Consider the following 21,538-nt stretch of genomic DNA (forward strand, 5'->3'; position numbering starts at 1 on the left):
TCAACAAAATACTACCACACTGAATCCAATAGCATCTTTGGCCTCTGGAAAGAGTTTGAAAAAGACTAGTGTTAATCCTTCTTTAACTGGGTGGCAGGATTAACCAGTGAAGTCCTCTGGTCTTGGAATTGTCTTTGTTGAGATGTTTCTGAATACTGATTCAATCTGTCAGTAACAGTAGGGACTCAAAAGATATTGTCTGTTATCTGCTGTTGATAGGATAAGTAAAGCAGCAAACTACTTAAGGTTAGAAAAGTAACAACAGAAGAACAGAAAGGAGGAATATAACTACACTGGGCAGAATGGAGATGAGGCGGTATCAGTGGGCTAAATCCTCCTTTGTGAGAAGAGTTAATATCTAAAATTAGTAAATCAAGAAAGAATATCAAAAGTATGTTATTTAGAGATATCAAAGGGAATATCAGAAGAACTAAAAACAAGATTTGGAGAAAGAAGTCATTCCTCCTGAGGAGTAAGACTATTGATCATAAAATGTGTACCATTCTGTATTTTTATACACATACATCTATTACTGTGATGAAAACTGTAACCCTTGTGTATGATTCAACATTCCAAACCCATGTGAAAATACAATGAAGTCTTCCCACTTCCTCTCTGCTGCGGTGACTGATGTGTTTTGGTCCGGATATTCATGAATGGTATAGCACTCTATACATACTATTCTTGTACCTTGCCTTTTACTATTTAACAATGTATCTTGGAGATGTTTATGTATCACTCCTGAGCCTCCTATTTTTAATAGCCGAATATTATTCTATTATTTAGATATATCATAATTTATTTAATCAGTACTGTACTGAGAGACATCTGTTCTTTTCCCCAGGTCTTTGCTCTTTCAAACAATGATATTATAAGAAATTGACCAATACTGTAAGAAAAAAATCTGAAGCATTCTTTGCTTCTGTCTCCTAATAAGATATTGAACGTGGCTTTCATCTCTGCCTACTTGGTGCAGGCCACGGTGTATGGCATACAGTAGATACTGTATTTGCTAATTCAGCTTGAACTAAATTTCAATGAAGGAAGTAAGCTAGGTAAACATTTCAATGAGATGCTTTAAGTCTAAAATCAAGTCTATGGCACAGGAAACACAGCTTATACAAATCTGTAAGGCTGCATACTCAGTCTTTGTTTCACAATTCATCAGAGAAAAGAAAAGTTAACAGTGCAACTCAGTTTAGAATAATACTGGAAAGGAAATCTGGGACAGGGCTGTAATGATGTAATTGCAATGTCCAGACTGCTTATGTTAGCCTAGCTTTGTAGATCCACAGTATCCAAGATACTAAAAAGATGCTTACTCCTCACAGAGACGTTAGTAAGTATAAGTAGACTACAGAATTCTTCACGTCTTACTAATGAGAGAAACATTAATAAAATGAAACAAAACAATCAATTCCCTGGACTGGAGATTAACCCACCAATACATACATATATCTCTGTCATACTTACTCTGAGCTCTTTTGGGCCTGTATGGATTGAAAGCAAGTATAGAGTACCCGTCCAGTCTTAAAAAAAAAAAAAAAAAAAAAAAAAAAAGAAATAAAAGTCACACAGAGGATTAGTATTGAAAAAAGTACAGCAACCTAGTAGACTGTAACCTAAAACTCAAATGCCCCTCTGGCACTGGAAGGTTAGAAGAGATTTCTAAAGATGAAATATGCATAAATCAGTTTCTGTAAGGATAAAATACTCAGTCAACATGAAATGGCTACAATGAAACATCTGCTCATATGACAGCAGAGAAATGGTCACAAATGTGAGACCCAAGAAACTGAGGAGACCATTCAGACTCCTTTGTTGGAAACTGACAAACTGATTCTGTAACTATCTGTAATGACAGTAAATAAATTTATAATGCCAAAGCCAGAAGCATTTCAAATGAACTATGAAGTTCAAGATACTGAACTTTAATGTTTTCACAAGAGCGATATTATGAAGACTGTTCACTATGAACATAGGTCCTGAGACTATAACTAATGTACTAAACAACAGAACACACTTGGTGAGCTGGCAAAATTCACACTTGCAGTGTGAAATTTTCTTTTCATTTGCAGTGACACATAGTAAAAGCTCTTGATCAGAACATAGAACTCAAACAGAGGCACTCTAAATAGAGAATGGTGTGTGTGCTAAGTTGCTTCAGTCATGTCTGACTTTTTGCAACCCTATGGACTATAGCCCACCAGACTCCTCTGTCCATGGGATTCTTCAGGTAAGAATACCGGAGTGGGTTGCCATGTCTTTCTCCAGAGGATCTTCCCCGAGAATGGCAAGACTAGCCATTGATTGAGCTGCTTAACTACTCTGAGCTTCAATTTACTTATCCGGAAAATATGGATAATAATAACCCTCAGAGGCTGTTGTCAGGGTCTAAGCATATTTATGTCAAACACATAATCACTAAGTGCCATACAATACGTGATAAATGGTGGCACTTGTTACTATGATTAGTCACCAAAAAATATATAGAATCTGGCCACTTCTCATTGACTCCACTCCTACTGCTGTAGTCAAATGTCCATTATCTCTTCCCCAGTTACTGCAGTTTCTCCCTAACTGGTTTTATGGATGTCATGGATTCTTCACCCCCTCTTTCCCTATGTTCCCACCAGCACCCCCCACCCCAGACCTCACTGGAGGATGAGCACACGAGTTATCCAAACTAGGATACTTCTAAGAAGGAAAGGTGTGGCCTGAATAGGAGACTGGGGGCAATGGGGTGAAACTGGGACTGATGGAGGCAAGCTGGGACAGAGGGTCGTGTTGCAGCCACACTGACTTCCTCGATGTCCCCCAAAATGTTCCACACTCACCGCAGGGTCTTTTCACTGGCTCTTTCCCCTGCCTGGAATGCTCTTCCCCCAAGAAATCCACAAGACTTGCTCCCTCACTTTCTTCAGGTCCTGACTCAATGACCCTGCTCATTGAAACCTTCCCTGGACATACTATGCAAATTCCCAAAGATCTTTCTCTATTGTGTGTGTATGTTTATACCTGCACGTGCCTACATGCCTACACCCACAGAGAGACATGCACACACAATACCTTTGTATTTTTATCTTCTATGAAGCAGGAAAAGATAAGTCCTACAAAACCTTGATCCATCATCTGGTACATGGCTTGTGTGCGGACATCTGCAAAGAAACAAAGATAAAAATCCACTGTCAGTGAACTCTATCTCCCAGACATGAAAATATAAAGATACTCAAGATTCAGATTCTAAAAGGACAGCAAGGATATACTGGAATGACAACACTCTTGTCAAAGTAAAAACTTTTTCATTTGTTAGGGAAATACTATGGGAGTCAGCAATTAAATAATAAAATGTACTAATGATTCTAGGCTGCCTAGCCCATGACTAGCCCTGCTATGAAATGGAGTGTAGAAAGAAGACGGAAAACTGTTAGCCCCAAAACACTTGATAATTTCTTGTAAGAGGACTCCAAAAGAAAATAAAAAGGAAAGGAGACAAAAAAGATTTCTGAGAATAAATTTTTCATGGACAGCTTCTAAAGAAGTGAATATATTAGACCTGATATTAAAGAATGGCAGTGTCGAACTATTACCTAGGAAACCATTGTATAGAAGTGACTGCTATATTTTAAATAGATAACCAACAAAGACCTACTCTATAGCACAGAGAACTCTGTTCAATGTTCCGTGGCAGCCTGGATGGGAGGAGACTTTGGGGGAGAATGGATACATGTATATGGATAGCTGAGTCCCTCTGCTGTCTACCTGAAGTTGTCACAACATTGTGAATCAGCTACTGTTGCTGTTGTTCAGTCACCCAGTCATGTCTGACTCTTTGCAACTCCACTGACTGAAGCATGCCAAGCTCTCTGTCCCTCACCACCTCCCGAAGTTTGCCCAAGTTCATGTCCATTGTGTCGGCAATGCCATCCAGCCATCTCATTAATCTTTCCCAGCCTCAGGGACTTTTCCAATGAGTCAGCTGTTCGCATCAGGTGACCAAAATACTGGAGTTTCAACTTCAGCATCAGTCACCATACCAATTCCCAAGAAGGGCAATACTAAAGAATATGCTAACCATCGGACAACTACACTCATCTCCCACGCTAGTAAGGTCATGCTTAAAATCTTGCATGCTAGGCTTCAACAATGTGAACCATGAATTTCCAGGTGTTCAAGCTGGATTTAGAAAAGGCAGAGGAACCAGAGATCAAATTGCCAGCATTCGCTGGATCATAAAGAAAGCAAGGGAATTCCAAAAAAACATCTACCTCTGTTTCATCAACTACACCAAAGCCTTTGACTGTGTGAATCATAATAAACTGTGGAAGGCTCTTAGAGAGATGGGAATACTAGACCATCTTACCTGTCTCCCGAGAAACCCGTATGAGGGTCAAGAAGCAACATTTAGAACCCTGTATGGGACAACTGACTGGTTCAAGATTGAGAAGGAAGTACGACAGGGCTGTCTGCTGTCACCCTGTTTGTTTAACCTATATACTGAGCACATCATAAGAAATGCCAGGCTGGATGAGTTACAAGCTGGAATCAAGACAGGCAGGAGAAACATTAACAACCTCAGATATGTGGATGATACCACTCTAATGGTAGAAACCAAAGAGGAACTAAAGGGCCCCTTGATGAGGGTGAAAGGAGAGTGAAAGAGTTGACTTAAAACTAAATATTAAACTAAGATCATGGCATCCAGCCCCATTGCTGCTGCTACTGCTAAATTGCTTCAGTCATGTCCGACTCTTAGCGACCCCATGGACTGCAGACTACCAGGCTCCTCCATCCATGGGATTTTCCAGGAAAGAGTACTGGAGTGGGGTGCCATTGCCTTCTCCAGCCCCATTACTGCATGGCAAACAGAAGGGGATGGTGACTGCAGCCATGAAATCAAAGACACCTGTTTCTTGGCAGGAAGGCTATGACAAACCTAGACAGTGTGTTGAAAAGCAGAGACATTATTCTGCTGACAAAGGTCCATATCGTCAAGGCTATAGTCTTCCCATATGGTATGATCAGCTATATTATCAGCCTATGGTATAATGGTTCCAAATTGGTATATGGTTCCAAATCAGGAAATGAGTACGCCAAGGCTGTATATTGTCACCCTGCTTATTTAACTTATATGCAGAGTACATCATAAGAAATGCTGGGATAGAGAAAGCACAACCTGGAATCAAGACTGCCGGGAGAAATACCAATAACCTCAGATGTGCAAATGACACTGCCCTTATGGCAGAAAGTGAAGAACCAAAGAGCCTCTTGATGAAAGTGAAAGAGGAGAGTGGAAAAGTTGGCTTAAAGCTCAACATTCAGAAAACGAAGATCATGGCATCTGGTCCCATCACTTCACGGCAAATAGATGGAGAAACAGTGGAAACAGTGACAGACTATTTTTTGGGGCTCCAAAATCACTGCAGATGGTGACTGCACCCATGAAGTTAAAATACACTTACTCCTTGGAAGGAAAGCTATGACCAACCTAGAGAGCATATTAAAAAGCAGAGACATTACTTTGCCAACAAAGGTCCGTCTAGTCAAGGCTATGGTTTTTCCAGCAGTCATGTATAGATGTGAGAGTTGGACCATAAAGAAAGCTGAGCAGCAAAGAATTGATGCTTCTGAACTGTGGTGTTGGAGAAGACTCTTGAGAGTCCCTTGGACTGCAAGGAGATTCAACCAGTCCATCCTCAAGGAAATCAGTCCTGAATATTCACTGGAAGGACTGATGCTGAAGCTGAAATTCCAATACTTTGGCCACCTGATGCAAAGAGCTGACTCATTTGAAAAGACACTGATGCTGGGAAAGATTGAAGGCGGGAAGAGAAGGGGACGACAGAGGATGAGATGGTTGGATGGCATCACTGACTCAATGGACACAAGTTCGAGTAACCTCCAGTAGTTGGTGAAGGACAGGGAGGCCCGGCGTGCTGCAGTCCATGGGGTCGCAAACAGTCTGACACAACTGAGCGACTGAAATAAACTGATGGTATAATCAGCTATACCCCAATACAAAATAAAAAGTTAAAAAAAAAAAAAAAAGAAAGAAACAGACTCACAGACTTAGAGAACAAACTTATGGCTGCCAGGGCAAAGGACAGGGGAAGGGATAGTTAAGGACTTTGGGATGACCATGTCCACACTGCTGTATTTAAAATGGATAACCAACAAGGACCTACTGTATAGCACATGGATCTGCTCCATGTCATGTGGCAGCCTGGATGGGAGGGGACTTTGAGGGAGAATGGATACATGTATATGTATGGCTGAGTCCCTTTGCAGTCCACCTGAAACTATCACACCATTGTATGTTAATTGCCTAAACTTCAATACAAAATAAAAAAGTTTTTTTTCTAAAAAGTGACTACAGTAGAATTAAACACTACATTCCAGGGAACAGAAACAAAATCTCACTAAATGGTTATGTAATTTTTGAAAAGGAAATCATAAACACCAAATAACGTTTGAAAGGATTAAAAATTACCAAACACTGAACAGAGGCCAAGATAAAAGGTCTGAAGCCTTCAGACCACTATTTATAGATACAAAAGATCCAATAAAATGGTGCAGAGCATGGTTTCATCTGGTGCCTTATGCCCATTTACCTTGTTTTAGATGTCCTTAAAGAAAGTGAAAGTGAAGTTGCTCAATCATGTCCAACTCTGTGCGATCCCATGGACTGTAGCCTGCCAGGTTCCTCTGTCCATGGGATTCTCCAGGCAAGAATACTGGAGTGGGTTGCCATTTTCTTCTCCAGGGGATCTTCCCGACCCAGGGATCAAACCCAGGTCTCCCGCATTGCACGCAGACGCTTTAACCTCTGAGCCACCACTGAGGCTCAGATGTTCTTAAAGATACTTTCATTTATACCTTTTTATCTGGATCAGGACTTCTACCTACCATCTTCCTAAGTAAAAAGGGAACTCCTGACATAGATGATCTATGAGCCAAAAGCCAGACTAGGTGAGCATCACTTGCCTACCACATTATTTGCAACTCAACATGTCTGAAAGCACAGACTGGATTTCCTCCATAGGATCTGCTATTCCAAATGCATCCCCTTCTCAATTAGCAGCAACTCCATCCTTCCAAGGGAGAGTGTTCATGGCCTCAGTACGGAGGCCAGAGGTCCTCAAATGGCAGGAGGAAACAAACTTCTCATCCTGCGTTGTCATGGCAACACCTGGTTCTGCGTGAACTTAACTCCATCTCAAACCTTGAGCTCAGCAATGCATTTTTCTCATGGAAGTGTCTTTCTGAAGCTATCATAAGGAACTATGTATTTGCTTGGACATTTGCCTGTCTTCAAGATTTTTGGCAATTGTTTTATGGCCCGGGGATGAATCACCCTTTGCCAGTGCGATCTCAAGATGCATGTTGTGGGTGAGGTGCCTGGTGCCGCTCTGTTTTGGTTTCCTTTCTCTGATTAGCAACTTGCTCATAGGTATATAGTTCAGTTCCATTCAGTCGCTCAGTTGTGTTGGACTCTTTGCGACCCATGAACCACAGCACACCAGACCTCCCTGTCCATCACCAACTCCCGGAGTTTACCCAAACTCGTGTCCATTGAGTTGGTGATGCCATCCAACTATCTCATCCTCTGTCGTCGCCTTCTCCTCCTGCCCTCAATCTTTCCCAGTATCAGGGTCTTTTCCAATGAGTCAGTTCTTCGCATCAGGTGGCCAAAGTATTGGCATTTCAGCTTCAGCATCAGTCCTTCCAACGAACATTCAGGACTGATCTCCTTTAGGATGGACTGGTTGGATCTCCTTGCAGTCCAAGAGACTCTCAAGAGTCTTCTCCAACAACACAGTTCAAAAGCATCAATTCTTCAGCGCTCAGTTTTCTTTATAGTCCAACTCTCACATCCATAAATGACTACTGGAAAATAGATACATAATTCCTTGCTAAAAAGTAGCGAGGAGGCACTCTTTCTGCCCCCTTCTGATGTCTGCATCAGAAGCTTTCTCCATCTCTTTTAGACTTTAATAACACTGTATTATACACAAAAAGCTCTGAGTGATCAAGCCTCATCACTGGCCCTGGATCGATTTCCTCTGGTCTGGGGGCCACGCATCCTGGCGTCAGTCACGGCTCATGGCAGCACCCTTTCACAGGGTCCCCCCTATTACCTCTCTGCCCTCACTTCCCACCAGTGTCCCCCTCTATCACTCAGCTCCAACCACATTGGCGTTCCTGCTTTTCATCACATACTCCAGCCATGCTCATCCTCGGGGCCTTTGCAGTGACTATTCCTCTCTGCCTGGAATGCTCTTCCCCAAGATATTTGCAAGGCCCATTCTTACTTCCTGCAGGTTTTAGATCCCGTTACCTTCTCCATGAGGTCTAATCATGCACCTTGAAACATAAAAACTCTTCACCCTTTACCTTGATGTACGTCTTTTCATCAGATACCTTAATTCCTTGTCAATTACAACCGAAAGGCTGAACCCAAAAGATACACTTTAGTCTAAAGGATGGCAGTCTAAGAGAACTTCCTGCAACTGTGTTGTCCAGTTTTTCTTTTAGCATCAGATGGTCTCAAGGCACAATAGAATGCCACTTCCCATTTCCTGGTGTGAAACAATTGCATACATAATCTCTCATTCTCTTAAAAACCTTTATTCTGGGGCCTGTGGTCTCTGTTTCAGGCAAGTTGAGAGTAAATGACAGAAGATGAGAGATGATATGCACAATTTGTCTTTAGAATACGAACCCTGAGTTAGCCATCCCAAATTTTGGTTCCGCCTTCACTTATTCTGGCTCTTGTCCTAACAGAGTTTCCATCTTAGTCGGTTTGCTAAGAAGAGCATGGAAATGTGATATCCAAAAAAAAAAATTGTTTGTTGATGATTCTGAGGAGTATTGACTTGTAATTTCTAGAAGAGAATGTTTGTTTAGGAAAATGTAAATGTTTTAATTGACTGGTTATAGAAAACTGCTTAATTAAAACCACAGCCTATGTTTGTCATGGGAGGTTGATGGGATCCAGGAACTCTGGTGATAAATTAACTAACAATGACATCACTCTAACAGTGCTTCATTTCTTACAAAACGACTGAGCAGGTATCAAAATTAAGAACATACCTACAGTCACATTTCTCCTCTTACTATGCACTTCCAGAGACAGGAAACCGAATGTAAGAGTGACTTAAAAACAGTGCCAAGTCTCATGCGATTTACGATATAGGCTGTGCTATTTCAGCTGCTTCTCTTTTTCTTTTAGAAACCATGAGTAAGTGAAAGTCACTCAGTCGTGTCTGACTCTTTGCGATCCCATGCACTATACAGTTCATGGAATTCTCCAGGCCAGAATACTGGAGTGGGTAGCCTTTCCCTTCTCCAGGGGAATCTTCCCAACCCAGGGATTGAACCCAGGTCTTTTGCATAGCAGGCAGATTCTTTATCATCTGAGCCACCAGGGAAGCCCTTTGGAAACCATGCCCTTTAGGTAAAATTTGGGTAAGTTAGTTGCACTGGTATGATGTAACTCAACTGTCTCTTTCCTAACCACCAAACTTAAGCTTCCTTTTCCATTTCCTGTTTTCATAAATAGCATTCCCACTTCACACAAAGCAGACCCTGGGGAATCTGAGGCCCCCAATTCACAGAAACCTCTGTTCAGATACTGACTCTGTTACTTAGTAGCTGTCTTGTCTGGGAGGAGGCCTTTCAGCTCCCAGTGAGCTTAGTTTATTCCCTTAAGAGCCACGCAGCCCTCATGATTATCTGAAAAGTGTTTCAAGAAGTAGAGAGTGGTTGTAGAGTCACATGCTACATAATATGGAGACTTAGAATGTTTCCAAGATTTTCAACTTGGATGTCTCTGGTGACTTTGGCACTATCCACCTCAACAGTAATAGGCTAGAAGCCAGACTACAGTGGGGTGAGGAGTAGCGGTGACAGCATTATAATTCTTATTACACACAGACACACCCCATTCTCACAGCCTTCTCTCTCCCTTCCTTTTCTTGAATGGAAAAAAAAATGTCATTTACTCTTTGCATTCATTAACATAGCTAGGGATTCTTTCCCTCTGAAATGTATGTACTGTACATACTTTAAATCAACCTTTTTAAAAATTCATCACTCATTTTTTTTCCAAGGCCCGCTAATATAGGGCCACTGTTTGACTCGATTCTGAAATGGCTGTTTGGAGATAAGCTGTATACAGCAGTTTAGCTGGGAAATGATTTTTTCTTTAGTTCTACTCACAGTTCGACCATACAAACTCTCTTGAGATGGCAGTTGAGAGACCTAATGGATTTTTCTTGTTAATCATTCAAATAGTGTCTGCCCTATAACTTTAGACATTCAGTTGTACTCTCTCTTTGTCCTTAAAAGAGTTTTACTGAGGAATACTGTGGCATCTTTTTTTGGTATTGTAATAAGCATGGGACAAAAATGCCATATAGAGTCTTCCCTCAGTATTTGCAGGGGATTTGTTTCAGGACACTCAACTCCCAGGGCAGATACCAAAATCTGCAGAGGCTCAAGTCTCTTCAATAAAATGGTGCAATATTTGCATATATCCTAGGCACATTCTCCCATATACTTTAAATCATCTATTATTAATATAATACCTGCTGCTGCTGCTGCTGTTGCTAAGTCGCTTCAGTCGTGTCCGACTCTGTACAACTGCACAGATGGCAGCTCACCAGGCTTCTTTCTCCCTGGGATTCTCTAGGCAAGAATACTGGAGTGGGTTGCCATTTCCTTCTAATATAATGCCTAATACAACGTAAATAGTTGCAAATACTATAACAGTTGCCAGCATGCAGCGAATTCCAGGTGCTCGGTTCGATGAGCCAATGAAAAAATTTGAACGATGTCAGTAATTTCAGTAATTGTAGGATATCAATATTAATTTATCAATTTTGATAAATGCACACTGTGACTATATAAGAGAATTCTTTGTATTTAAGAGAGTCATACCAAAAGAGTACTTAGGGGTAAAGGGGGATTAGGGTCTGCAACTTACTCTCACACACACATGCATATACATACATGTATGTAGACAATGATACAGCTAATGTTTCAAAATGTTAACATTTGGCAAATCTTGGGGAAGAGTATTCAGGAATTCTGTGTACTATTTTATCAACTTCAAGTCTCAAATTATGTCAAAATCAAAGTTAAAAATACCACTATTCTTGTTGCCACAGGTTCCAGCTTCCAACTTTTTCTCTTCCATCAAACAAAGTGTTTCGATCCATTCCCTGGGATTGTGGCAATAACAAACAGGGTGAGGAAAGATAAATTTAGAGCAGGTTCATTTTAGAAAAGCTCTTCCAGGTGACTGAGAGGTAGCCTTCACCACATGAAGAACCACGACTCCTAATTTGGGGTAATTCATGTCACAGGGTAGATGAACATAGAAGTGTTCTAATCCACTGATGACTATGGCTAGGACAAGAACCTCACAGTGGAAAGACCACAGACCTAGGAGACAGATCTGGTTCAAACCTCAGATCTGCTTACTCCTCACTGACGTGAAGGGGGAGACCTCTAACTCATGGGGTAGAGGAGAAAACATTCATTTCTACAAGTTAAGTTATTCTACGTCTTTCCAAAGAGTCAGGTACAGACAAAAGATGACATGATTAGAGAAAAGGGATAAAAATCAAAGGAGAGAAAATGATTTTGTTAAATTATACTAATTAGAGGGGTGAGAAGGTAGGTTCAGAGCACCAAGAGCTAGGATGATATATATATGTCAAAGAGAAAATGTAAACATCAAGTTTGTAAATGTCCCCCTTCACATCTTTGATTCTTCCGAATGGGAGTGTACTAGACAGGCACAATCAGCAATTTTCGGTTACGGTTTATTTATTATTAGTGATAAGATTCTATTTGGATATCAGCCAGTTGTCAGGTTTTAGTCCTGATTTCCTGAACAGTGTCAAAATGGAGCACTGAAATTTTATCTCTGTGAACAACAAATTGATATGACATAAGTCAGTGCTTTTAAAACCGCAAAATGAAAATAAGGACATCTGCTTAAAGAGAGGACTTCCCTGGTAGCTCAGATGATAAAGAGTCTGCCTGCAATGCTGGAGACCAGGGTTTGATCCCTGGGTCGGGAAGATCCCCTGGAGAAACCATACGCCATGTAGCGGAGAAGGAAAAATGATATTCATTTCTAAAAACAATAAACACTGCAACCCCAAAATACTTACCAACATGTGAAGGCCAAACAGTTATATGGGGATGGGAGTGATACCAACCCACAACTCTCATGGGACGACCTGTCAGTTCAGCCAACCTGTGTGTCTGTCAAGGTATTTTCAACTTGTGGAAACAGAATCCATGATGCTAATAAGGGCTCAGAGAGCATCTTAAAGTTTCAAATAAACCCGTTACAATTTAATGTCAACAAGTCTAAAAAGGTCAAAGGTCAATACCAAAATTTCCCACACTTTCCATCTAAAGACAAAGGTGTTTCTTTTTAAAAAAAAAAAAAAAAAAGCAGAATTCATTTGGTTTCCATTCTTGGATACAGTTATAACCTCTTAATCCAGTTTAGCTAGTATTTGGATGTCACATGATTAACTTAAGTAATCCTCTATTCTCTCTCTGGTCCAATCTATCCTCATTCTCTTAAGAAGTGCAAAATTTTGAAAAAGTCATGTGGGGGCTTCCCTGGTGGCTCAGTGGTGAAGAATCTGGCTGCCAGTGCAGGAGACACAGAATCGATCCCTGATCCGGGAAGATCACACATGCCATTGAGCAACTAAGCCCATGTGCTGTAACTATCTGAGGCTCTAACTTGAGATAAGAACTCAGCTGAAAAGAAAAAGCTGTCCCCTTCTGTTGCTGGTTCATTTTCCTGCAAATGTCTTACATTGAAACCCAACAGGCCTTTCTACACAACTAAGTCTAAGACGACTTTTTAAGGAATTCCCTGGTGGTCTGGTGGTTAGGGCTCCATGCTTCTACTGCAGCACCATCAGTAAAAGACTGAAAATAACCTCAACATCTGCATGAGGTCAGCTCAACCATCCAGGGCTATGTTATGCAGGCTTAAGAGTGAGGTATCTCTCTATATTGGTGGACAATTCTCTAGGTATACTGTTATGTATCGTTACAGCTACCATATGTATTCAAAACTTTGTAAAAAAGAAAACATTCTTATATGTTTCTGTATGCAAAGAATTCAACCATAAAGACACATGAAGATGTGATAGTCCTGGTTATGCCCAGGGAGGAATGGTTGGGGAACTGGGGCATGGAAACTGGAGAGAAATACTTATTTTTTATACACTATTGTACCTTTTAAAAGTTTCTACCATGCATGTTTTCTAGTTTTCAAAGTTACTTTTCAATTGACTAGAAGATTAACTTATTCCAAAGGAATGATAAATTATTAAAACCACTGATGCAAATTTGATTTGTTATGGTTGACCTGTGGAATCCAGAATTGTGGGAAGCAAATGCCCCATCTGATCACTTAACCAAGCAACTGGATCTAAGGGGTAAATATGAGAACTGGGAAACAGTCACCAGGCAGAAAAGGAGCAAACAGAGGAACCTGGAAGCCTAAGAGCACATAAACGCTTCTTATCGACCAGTAAGGATATCTCTGCCTCTGTTGAAGCCGCAGACAGCTGCTCTGGAGAAATTTCCACACGATCCTTCCTCTTATCAGAACGTCGCAGGATGATGACAGAATGAATGTGAACAATTCTGACGGTGTCAACCTACAGGAAAATCCACAGAAATGTTTACTTCTGTCTCTCTCCAATAATTATCTCCTCCTGCAATTAGTGGACACATCGTATTACACTATCAGGTCAAAAAGTAGCCATCTTAGAAAACTGGGATTTTTCTCATGCATGATGGAATGTTTCAAATACATCCAAACTCAATATATACATTTCCAAACAAAATGTGAGATTTATACCAAGGGAGGACTTTGGCAACAATCAAGTAATAATCATTTGATTTCCAACTATGTGCAAAAATACAAGGCTGAGTGCCGACCACCTAACATGTGGTTGCACAGCAAGAATCATATGTGAAACTACATTAAAATAATGCAGTAAATAAATGCTACAGAAGTGCAGAGAAAATGAGTCACTTATATTGAAAAAAAAAAAAAGAAAGCTTTCCAGAAAAGGCAGCCGAGTGTATCTTATCTCCTAATTGTTGTGTGTATGTGCACAGATAGACAGAATTTCCATAGATGCCAAATCAACGTCAGTAAGATGTTTGGGAGACAAACTGGCCAACTGATTGAAATCGAGAACTAGAGGTGGAATGGCAGACAGGCTGAGAAATGTTAGAGTGGAAATATACAAGGTCTCGGGTAGCAAGCCGTGGTCTGCAGGATGACATCCAAGGAAGGAGACTATTGCAGATCGCTTGACCATGAAGTACCAGCCTGTGTGTATGTCCAAGATGGAAGAAACAGACTAGATAATCATTAAGAAGAATCTGCAAGATTTTGGAGCCTATGCAGCCTAAGTGATGCAGGCCAGGAAACTGTCCAGGTTGAAACTCAGAACAGAGGAGGCACATCTAAGCTTAGAAAGGCTCTAGGAGAGGGAAGATGAGAGCGTTTTCAGATGAGCTGAACTCAGGTGAGAGTCTGGAAATCAAGGCAAGGAATTATTTGAGGACAGGGAACAGAGGTCCAGGGTGAATCCTGGGGTGCACCCATGGTTTAGGATGGGGTACAGTAAGAGGAATGAGGCAGGGAGACAGAGGGATCAAAAGCAGAACAATGAAATGTTTGAAGAGTTTCAGGAGAACAGGTGAGTATGGAATTGCCAGACACCGCAAGGACGAGGGAGAAATCTGAGACATTTGAAGTAAGTAATAGACCCTATACTATGCAGCAAAGCAGCCTTGAGGCATGTGCGGCTACTGTGCTTCACCTGTGGTTCCTTTTCATGCCTTTTTTTTCACCTCATGGACTCTTTCATAGACTTTAAATTTCCTGCTCATCCTATAAAGAATGAGTCCTTCTCCCCTCCCACACAACTTCGCTTATTGCACACACATATCTGCTAGAGCTTACATGTGTTCTATTTGTTGACAATCTCCTCCTCTACTAGAGTTGGACCATAAAGAAGGCTGAGCAAAGAAGAATGGATGCGTTTGAACTGTGGTGTTTGAGAAGACTCTTGAGAGTCCCTTGGACTACAAGGAGCTCCAACCAGTCTATCCTAAAGGAAATCAGTCCTGAATATTCATTGGAGGAACTGATGCTGAAGCTGAAACTCCAATACAATGGCCACCTGATGCAAAGAGCTGACTCATTGGAAAAGACCCTGATGCTGGGAAAGATGGAAGGCAGGAGGAGAAGGGGATGACAGAGGATGAGATGGTTGCATGGCATCACCGACTCAGTGGACATGAATTTGAGTAAACTCTGGGAGATGGACAAGGAAGCCCAGCATGCTGCGGTCCATGGGGTCACAAAGAGTTGGACATGACTGAGCTGAACTACCAGAACATCACATCCTCTGTCGTCGCCTTCTCCCGCCTTCCGTCTTTCCCAGCATCAGGGTCTTTTCCAATGAGTCAGCTTTTTGCATCAGGTGGCCAAAGTATTGGAGCTTCAAGAGACATGAATTTGAGCAAACGCTGGAAGGTAGTGGAGGACAGAGGAGCCTGGCGTTCTGCAGTCCATAGGATCACAAAGAGTTGGACACAACTTAGCAAATGAACAACAACTACTAGAACATAAGCTCCTTAAGGGCAAGCAACATGTTTTAGTTATTTTCTAACCCCAGCCACCGTACAGTATCTGGCAGGCACAGAGGATACAATAAAGAAAATCAGGGAGTTTCCCTGGTGGTCCAGGGGCTAGGACTCTGCACTCCCAATGCAGGGGGCCTGGGTTCAATCCCAGGTTGCGGAACTAGATATCACATGCTGCAACTTAAGAGTTCACATGCTGCAACTAAAGATTCCACATGCCACAATGAAAAACATCCAGTGGGCCACAACTATAGATCCCACATGCCACAACTAAGACCCAGTGCAGCCAAATAAATCATTGTTACCTTTAACACAAAAAAGAAAAGAAAAGAAAAGTAGAGACAGAAATAAATTCAACCTTCCAAGGAGCAACAAGGCAAGAGCTGACTTTGGAACAGAAACAACCAAGCATAAAGAGAATGGGTGACATTTTCATGTGCAAAAAAACCGAGAGATCATTATCAGCCCAGAAACGCTAAAAAGAGAAAGGAAAATCTCAGGTATGACAAAGTGAAGAACACTGTAAAGGGTAAAATATGAGTAAATACAAATACAGCTAACTGTACAGAACAGCATGACAATGTCATGTGGGGCTTAAATAGCATATCAATAAAATCCACGCAAATAGTAATCCAAAAGGTGGGAGGATGTAAACGAAATTTCAATGTTCAAAGTTCTACTGTTATCAGGGAAATATTAAGAACAGTAATTTGTATTAGACTAACAAATCAAGAATGCCTACTGCAATATGTAGGATAATAACTACAAAAAGAGTAAAAAATGTTATATCTAATTAATGGAGGATCACAGGGAAATAATATACTGATGAATCCAAAAGAAGGCAAGGAAGGAGAGAAAAAGAAAAAAAAAGAAGGTCAAATAGAAAGGAAAAATATGACAGTTATAACATATATATCTATAGATCTGTCTGGTGTGCATGTTATATATATATAATTACAGTAAATGTATTTGGACTAAACAGTCCAATTCAAATGATTATCAGACTAGATTTTTTTTAAAAACTACAGGCTGCCAATAAGAGACACTTTCAAATATTAGTACACAAAAAGGCTAAAAACAAATGGATGGAAAAAGATATTCCATGCCAACATTAACTAGACAGATAAGGTTGCTCAACTCATGAAGTTTCATATCGAATGTGCATGGTACAAACTGACAGAGAATTCAAGATGAGGACATGGACTCTGAAAAAATCAAATTACATCATTAAACTATTTTAACAGGAGTTGCTGCCCAGGGTGAATTTTCTCTCTTTCTCTACTCAGAGAAAGGTTTAGTGCCTAACAGGAATGAAAAAAAGAAGTTTAGTATAGGGTGGTGAGACCAGCCCAGGTCTCAAAAAGAAAACAAAATAAGCACAGAAGTCACAGAGGACTGACAGATGTCTGCGAAAGTCACAAGGAGCTGAAGGGATTGAGGAACAGACTGTTATGGTCATAGTCACACAGGAAAGAAGATATTCCAGCTGGACTAGATCAGCCCCTACCCTTTTCCAGTTCCTTTTGTGCTTCTGCCTTGGTACAGATCAAAGGTCAGCAAACTATGGCTGGCCTGGTCTCCCTCGGGCCAAACATGGCCATGTTCATTCATTTATCTTCCAGTATCTGCTTCTGCACCATGCTGGCAGAGGAACTACAGCAGAAACTGTATGGCCCCCAACGCTAAACATATTTACCATCTGGCCCTTTCCAACAAGTCTGCACCCCCTGGCATGGCACTCCAGGGATCCTGGGCAGGTAACCCTAATTTCTTACTGCACGGGAGGTATGCTAATTCAAACAAAATGTGTTTATCAAGTCTGTACGATATGTGAGGCACTACATGAGGGCTAAAGTATACAAAGATAAACAGGATACAGTAGTCACATCCAGGAAGAGAGACAGGCAGGGCGACAACTCAAAGACAACATCCCTGATGTACCCTAATCGATATGCTACAAGTCAGGGCAGGTTCCTTTAAGGCATCTGCACTGAACCACAAGGGAAAGGGAGTCAGCCAAACAGAGAAGGATAAGCAAGAAGCCCAGACATAATACCCAGCAGACAGAAGAAGTGAAACAGCACAGCATCATCTGGAAACTGACATCATTTGCCATGGTTAGAACTTGAACCCACCTAGAGACATGTAAGGAGAGAAACAGATATGAAGTCAGGAAAGATCCTGACTGCTTCACTAAGAAGACTTCATCCTAAAAAAAAATAGAAAACCCACTGCCTTTTCAGCAGACTTGTAGCAGAGTGCTGTTCTCAAAAGATCACATCCTAAGCAGTCACAAGAAAAGCCTACAGGCAGGACAGACTCCTGGCAAGGAGACTGTGGAGACGCTGTGGTTCCCAAACGTGGCTGCACGTGAGAATCACCTGGGGACCTTTGCAGACTGCTGCCACACAAGTCTCACCAAAAACCGAGTCAGAATTGGGATTCTGTAGAGACTATTTCACGATTCCAAGATGTGGCTAGGTATGGGAACTACTATGGCAGGAGGAATGTTGGAGGAGAGGGTTTGGGGAAGAGGAAAGTTTTGAACACTAAACATGGATGTCCAGAAGGCAGTGAAGTATGAAGTTCTGGAGCATGGGGTAATTTATACTAACTAGCATCTACCAAGCATTAGCAACCAGTCAGAATGGCCAACATTTACTGGCTACATGCCACGTGTCAGGCATTTGGAAAAGTGCTTTTCATGTATTAACTTAATTGAACTCTCCCCATAACCCAGGAAGGTTGGTACTACTGGAATACCCATTCTGCAGATGATGTTTTACACACATTACATAGATCCAACTCTCCCAATTCTAGGAAGCTGGCAGCTATTATTATCCCTGTTTTAGAGATAAGGAAAGCAAAGCTCACAGATGTGAAGTCACATGCCCAAAGTCACACCATAAGTATCAAAGAAAGTGTTTGCAGACAGATCTGTCTAACCTCAATGTCTGCTGAAGGTAAAGCCACAGGGAAGTTCATGTTGGCCAAGAAGACATCCTGGGAAGAGAAGATAAAGGCAGAAACTCGGAGAATACCATATTTGAGGCAGAGGAGGAAAAGTCCATAAATGATGAGAGGGAGAGAAGGAAGGAATAGGTAGACACAGCTATTAAAGGAAGGACACAAAATAAGTTAACTACCGGGACAGACAAAATTGAGATGTTATTTTTCCTTCCTTTCTGAAAAAGACATTAATTGAAGCACAGCTGTATTCTAAGGGAAAAAAGCCAGATCACAGGAATAGGCTGAAAACTCAAAAGAGAGAAAGGATATTTGAGAAGCAAGGTCTGTGAAGAAGCTATAGCTTTAGACAGGAGTAAATTTCTTTCCTAATTATGGGAAGAAGCAAGGCAAAGTGGTTTAACATGGAGAGGACTGTATGTGCGGGTAATTAGATGGAGTTGTTGCCTGATAGCTTTTATCACCTTCATCATCTGCTTCATGGGAGGACAGAATTCACTTTTATTGTATTTTACAGAAGCGGTGGTCTGCAACACACTGGGGGGAAAATTAACTGGTCCTAAAGCTAAAGGAGATCAGTCCTGGGTGTTCATTGGAAGGACTGATGCTAAAGCTGAAACTCCAATACCTTGGACACCTGATGTGAAGAGCTGACTCATTGGAAAAGACCTTGATGCTGGGAAAGATTGAGGGCAGGAGGAGAAGGGGACGACAGAGGATGAGGTGGTTGGATGGCATCACCAACTCAATGGACATGAGTTTGGGTAAACTCTGGGAGTTGGTGACGGACAGGGAGGCCTGGTGTGCTGCAGTTCATGGGGTTGCAAAGAGTCGGACACGACTGAGCAACTGAACTGAACTGAACTGCACAATTAGGTTGAGAAGCATGATACTCGACCACAAAAATGAGAATAACAGAAAAGGTGGAGCAGAAGTGCAGACAGGTTGCCTGTAAGCAGAGAGGGGTTTCCTGAGTGACTGTTGAGACTTGGGATAAAAAGATAACAGGGATGCGAACCAGCCAAAGTCTCAAGGAAGATGGGAGAAGGGCCACAAACCCAGCAGAGGCCATCGAGGAGGAGAGCTGATGGCAGTTACTCATTTCGATGGAGTAGGAAAAACTTCCTGTGAAGAATAGGTCCCATTCCTAGTGAGGAGATTCTTCATCTGATTTTACTAGAGAGAACACCCACCCACCCCCCCACCGCCAGCCACAAATGAAGGTCTGCAGGAAGCAGGTTCATCCCTGGCTGAGACCATCAAACAGACAGAAATCCATCCCCGAGTGCAAGTTTGCATCATGCAAAATGAGAGCACACGTACCTTTTCAGCAACTGTGCGCATTTCAGTTCCAGTATATGTAAATTTGGGGTCATTCCTTTTGGGGATAAATTAGAAAAAAAGGAACTGAGCTTGGGAATATAAAAAAAAAAAAAAGGTCTCAAAGCAAAGTAACAGGATTAGCAGTTTTTGCAATGAAACAGTAAAGACAGAGGAAGAGGAGGGAAATAAACTGAGACTAGAGCTGTGCTCATGACTGTTAGGAGGAGTCTGAGACACATGCTTAAGTGGCAAGCACACAGTTTTCATGATCAAAGCTAAAGTCCTATAATGTTGGATATTAAGCACTTGAGTTTGCCAAGGAAAAATTCTATGCTTTGACGTTTCAATAAAGGTAACCCAAAGCTTTCACCACCAAAAGCATTCAAGCTGCTGGAGATCTTGGAGATCACTGTAGGGTCCACCAGGGGGAGGCAGAAAGCCACTGACAATGTAGACAGAGAAATGGATTAATAGAGGGACACAGCCCCTTCCCATGCAGGCTATCTGCCCCAAAGAGCTTTCACTTAGGATCTTGGTTCCCGTAACCATATTTTTCACATCCATATCTCAACTGCCAATCCTCCTAACTAGAAAGTCAGGTGGAAAACAACTTTCAGAGGTGGGGTGGAATTGAAACTGGGTTATTGAGGGAGCTCCAGAGTCATCAAGGTAAGTTAGAATACATCCAGTCCAAAATACTGGGAAAGCTGTGATAATTTGGCGTTAACAGTAACAAAGAGATCAAAAGATAGGAATAAACAAATAGAGTCTTACCTTAAGTCATCATTTAACTAGAGTGGGAAAGAGCAGAAAAGATTATTGATCACATTAACTGTATTAGAGGTACATGATGCAGATAAAATGAAAATCAGGTGACAGGTTCCTGTACACCAGCATGAAAGCCTGGACAACTCTTACTTTGGATTATCAACAAGTAAGTTCGGTCTCTTTCGCCCTCTGCAATATTTAACACAGCGGAAATTTGGGAGTCTTAGAAGCCTCACCTGTCTTAGGTTATTTGATGCCCTCAAAATGACTCCTAGAGGGAACAGTGAAGGCCCTAATCGTGGACGCCTGCTTCCTAATACACTGATGTCCTCGTTGTAACAGATTCTTTCTGGTCTGACTCGCGGGTTTGGTCACTGGGGTGGTAACTCCAGATCTAAAGAAAAGCCACACAGTACAACCCGCCTACCAATGTAGGAGATGCAGGAGATCCAGGTTCGAGCCCTGGGTGGGGACGATCCCCTGGAGGAAATGGCAAGCCACTCCAGTGGAGAATGCCACGGACGGAGGAGCCTGGCGGGCTGCAATACACGGGGTCGCAAAGAGTCGGCCAGCACTGAGCACACCCAGGAGAAAATGCAAATCTTCCCTCCCCTGCCCCCGCCTCTCCCAAAGGCTTGATGGGGACCGCTGGGGGCTTTTGGAAGGCTCCCGAAGCCTTCAGCGAGCAGAGGCAAGGGGGATAACCTATCCAAGGATGAGCCGAGGGGGCCTGTGGCCTCCAGAGCCCCGGGCGCGGCCAGCAGCC

At 41.9% G+C, this 21,538-nt stretch overlaps 1 protein-coding gene across 2 annotated transcripts in view; it reads right to left on the bottom strand.

Moving 5' to 3' along the window:
* BRCC3 (BRCA1/BRCA2-containing complex subunit 3) overlaps nt 1-21,538 on the bottom strand; it is a 79,331-nt gene that overhangs the window by 57,523 nt on the left and 270 nt on the right. For both annotated transcript variants that reach the window (XM_070366184.1, XM_014479367.2), the window contains exons 2-7: nt 20,779-20,795; nt 20,005-20,059; nt 13,587-13,706; nt 12,186-12,273; nt 3,070-3,158; nt 1,474-1,529 (exon numbers count right to left, since the gene is read on the bottom strand). In XM_070366184.1, coding sequence (XP_070222285.1) covers nt 1,474-1,529; nt 3,070-3,158; nt 12,186-12,273; nt 13,587-13,706; nt 20,005-20,059; nt 20,779-20,795 — 425 coding nt within the window. The remainder of the gene's footprint in view (nt 1-1,473; nt 1,530-3,069; nt 3,159-12,185; nt 12,274-13,586; nt 13,707-20,004; nt 20,060-20,778; nt 20,796-21,538) is intronic.

Source organism: Bos mutus, chromosome X (genome assembly GCF_027580195.1).
Source record: "Bos mutus isolate GX-2022 chromosome X, NWIPB_WYAK_1.1, whole genome shotgun sequence".
NCBI classification, from domain to species: Eukaryota; Metazoa; Chordata; class Mammalia; order Artiodactyla; family Bovidae; genus Bos; species Bos mutus.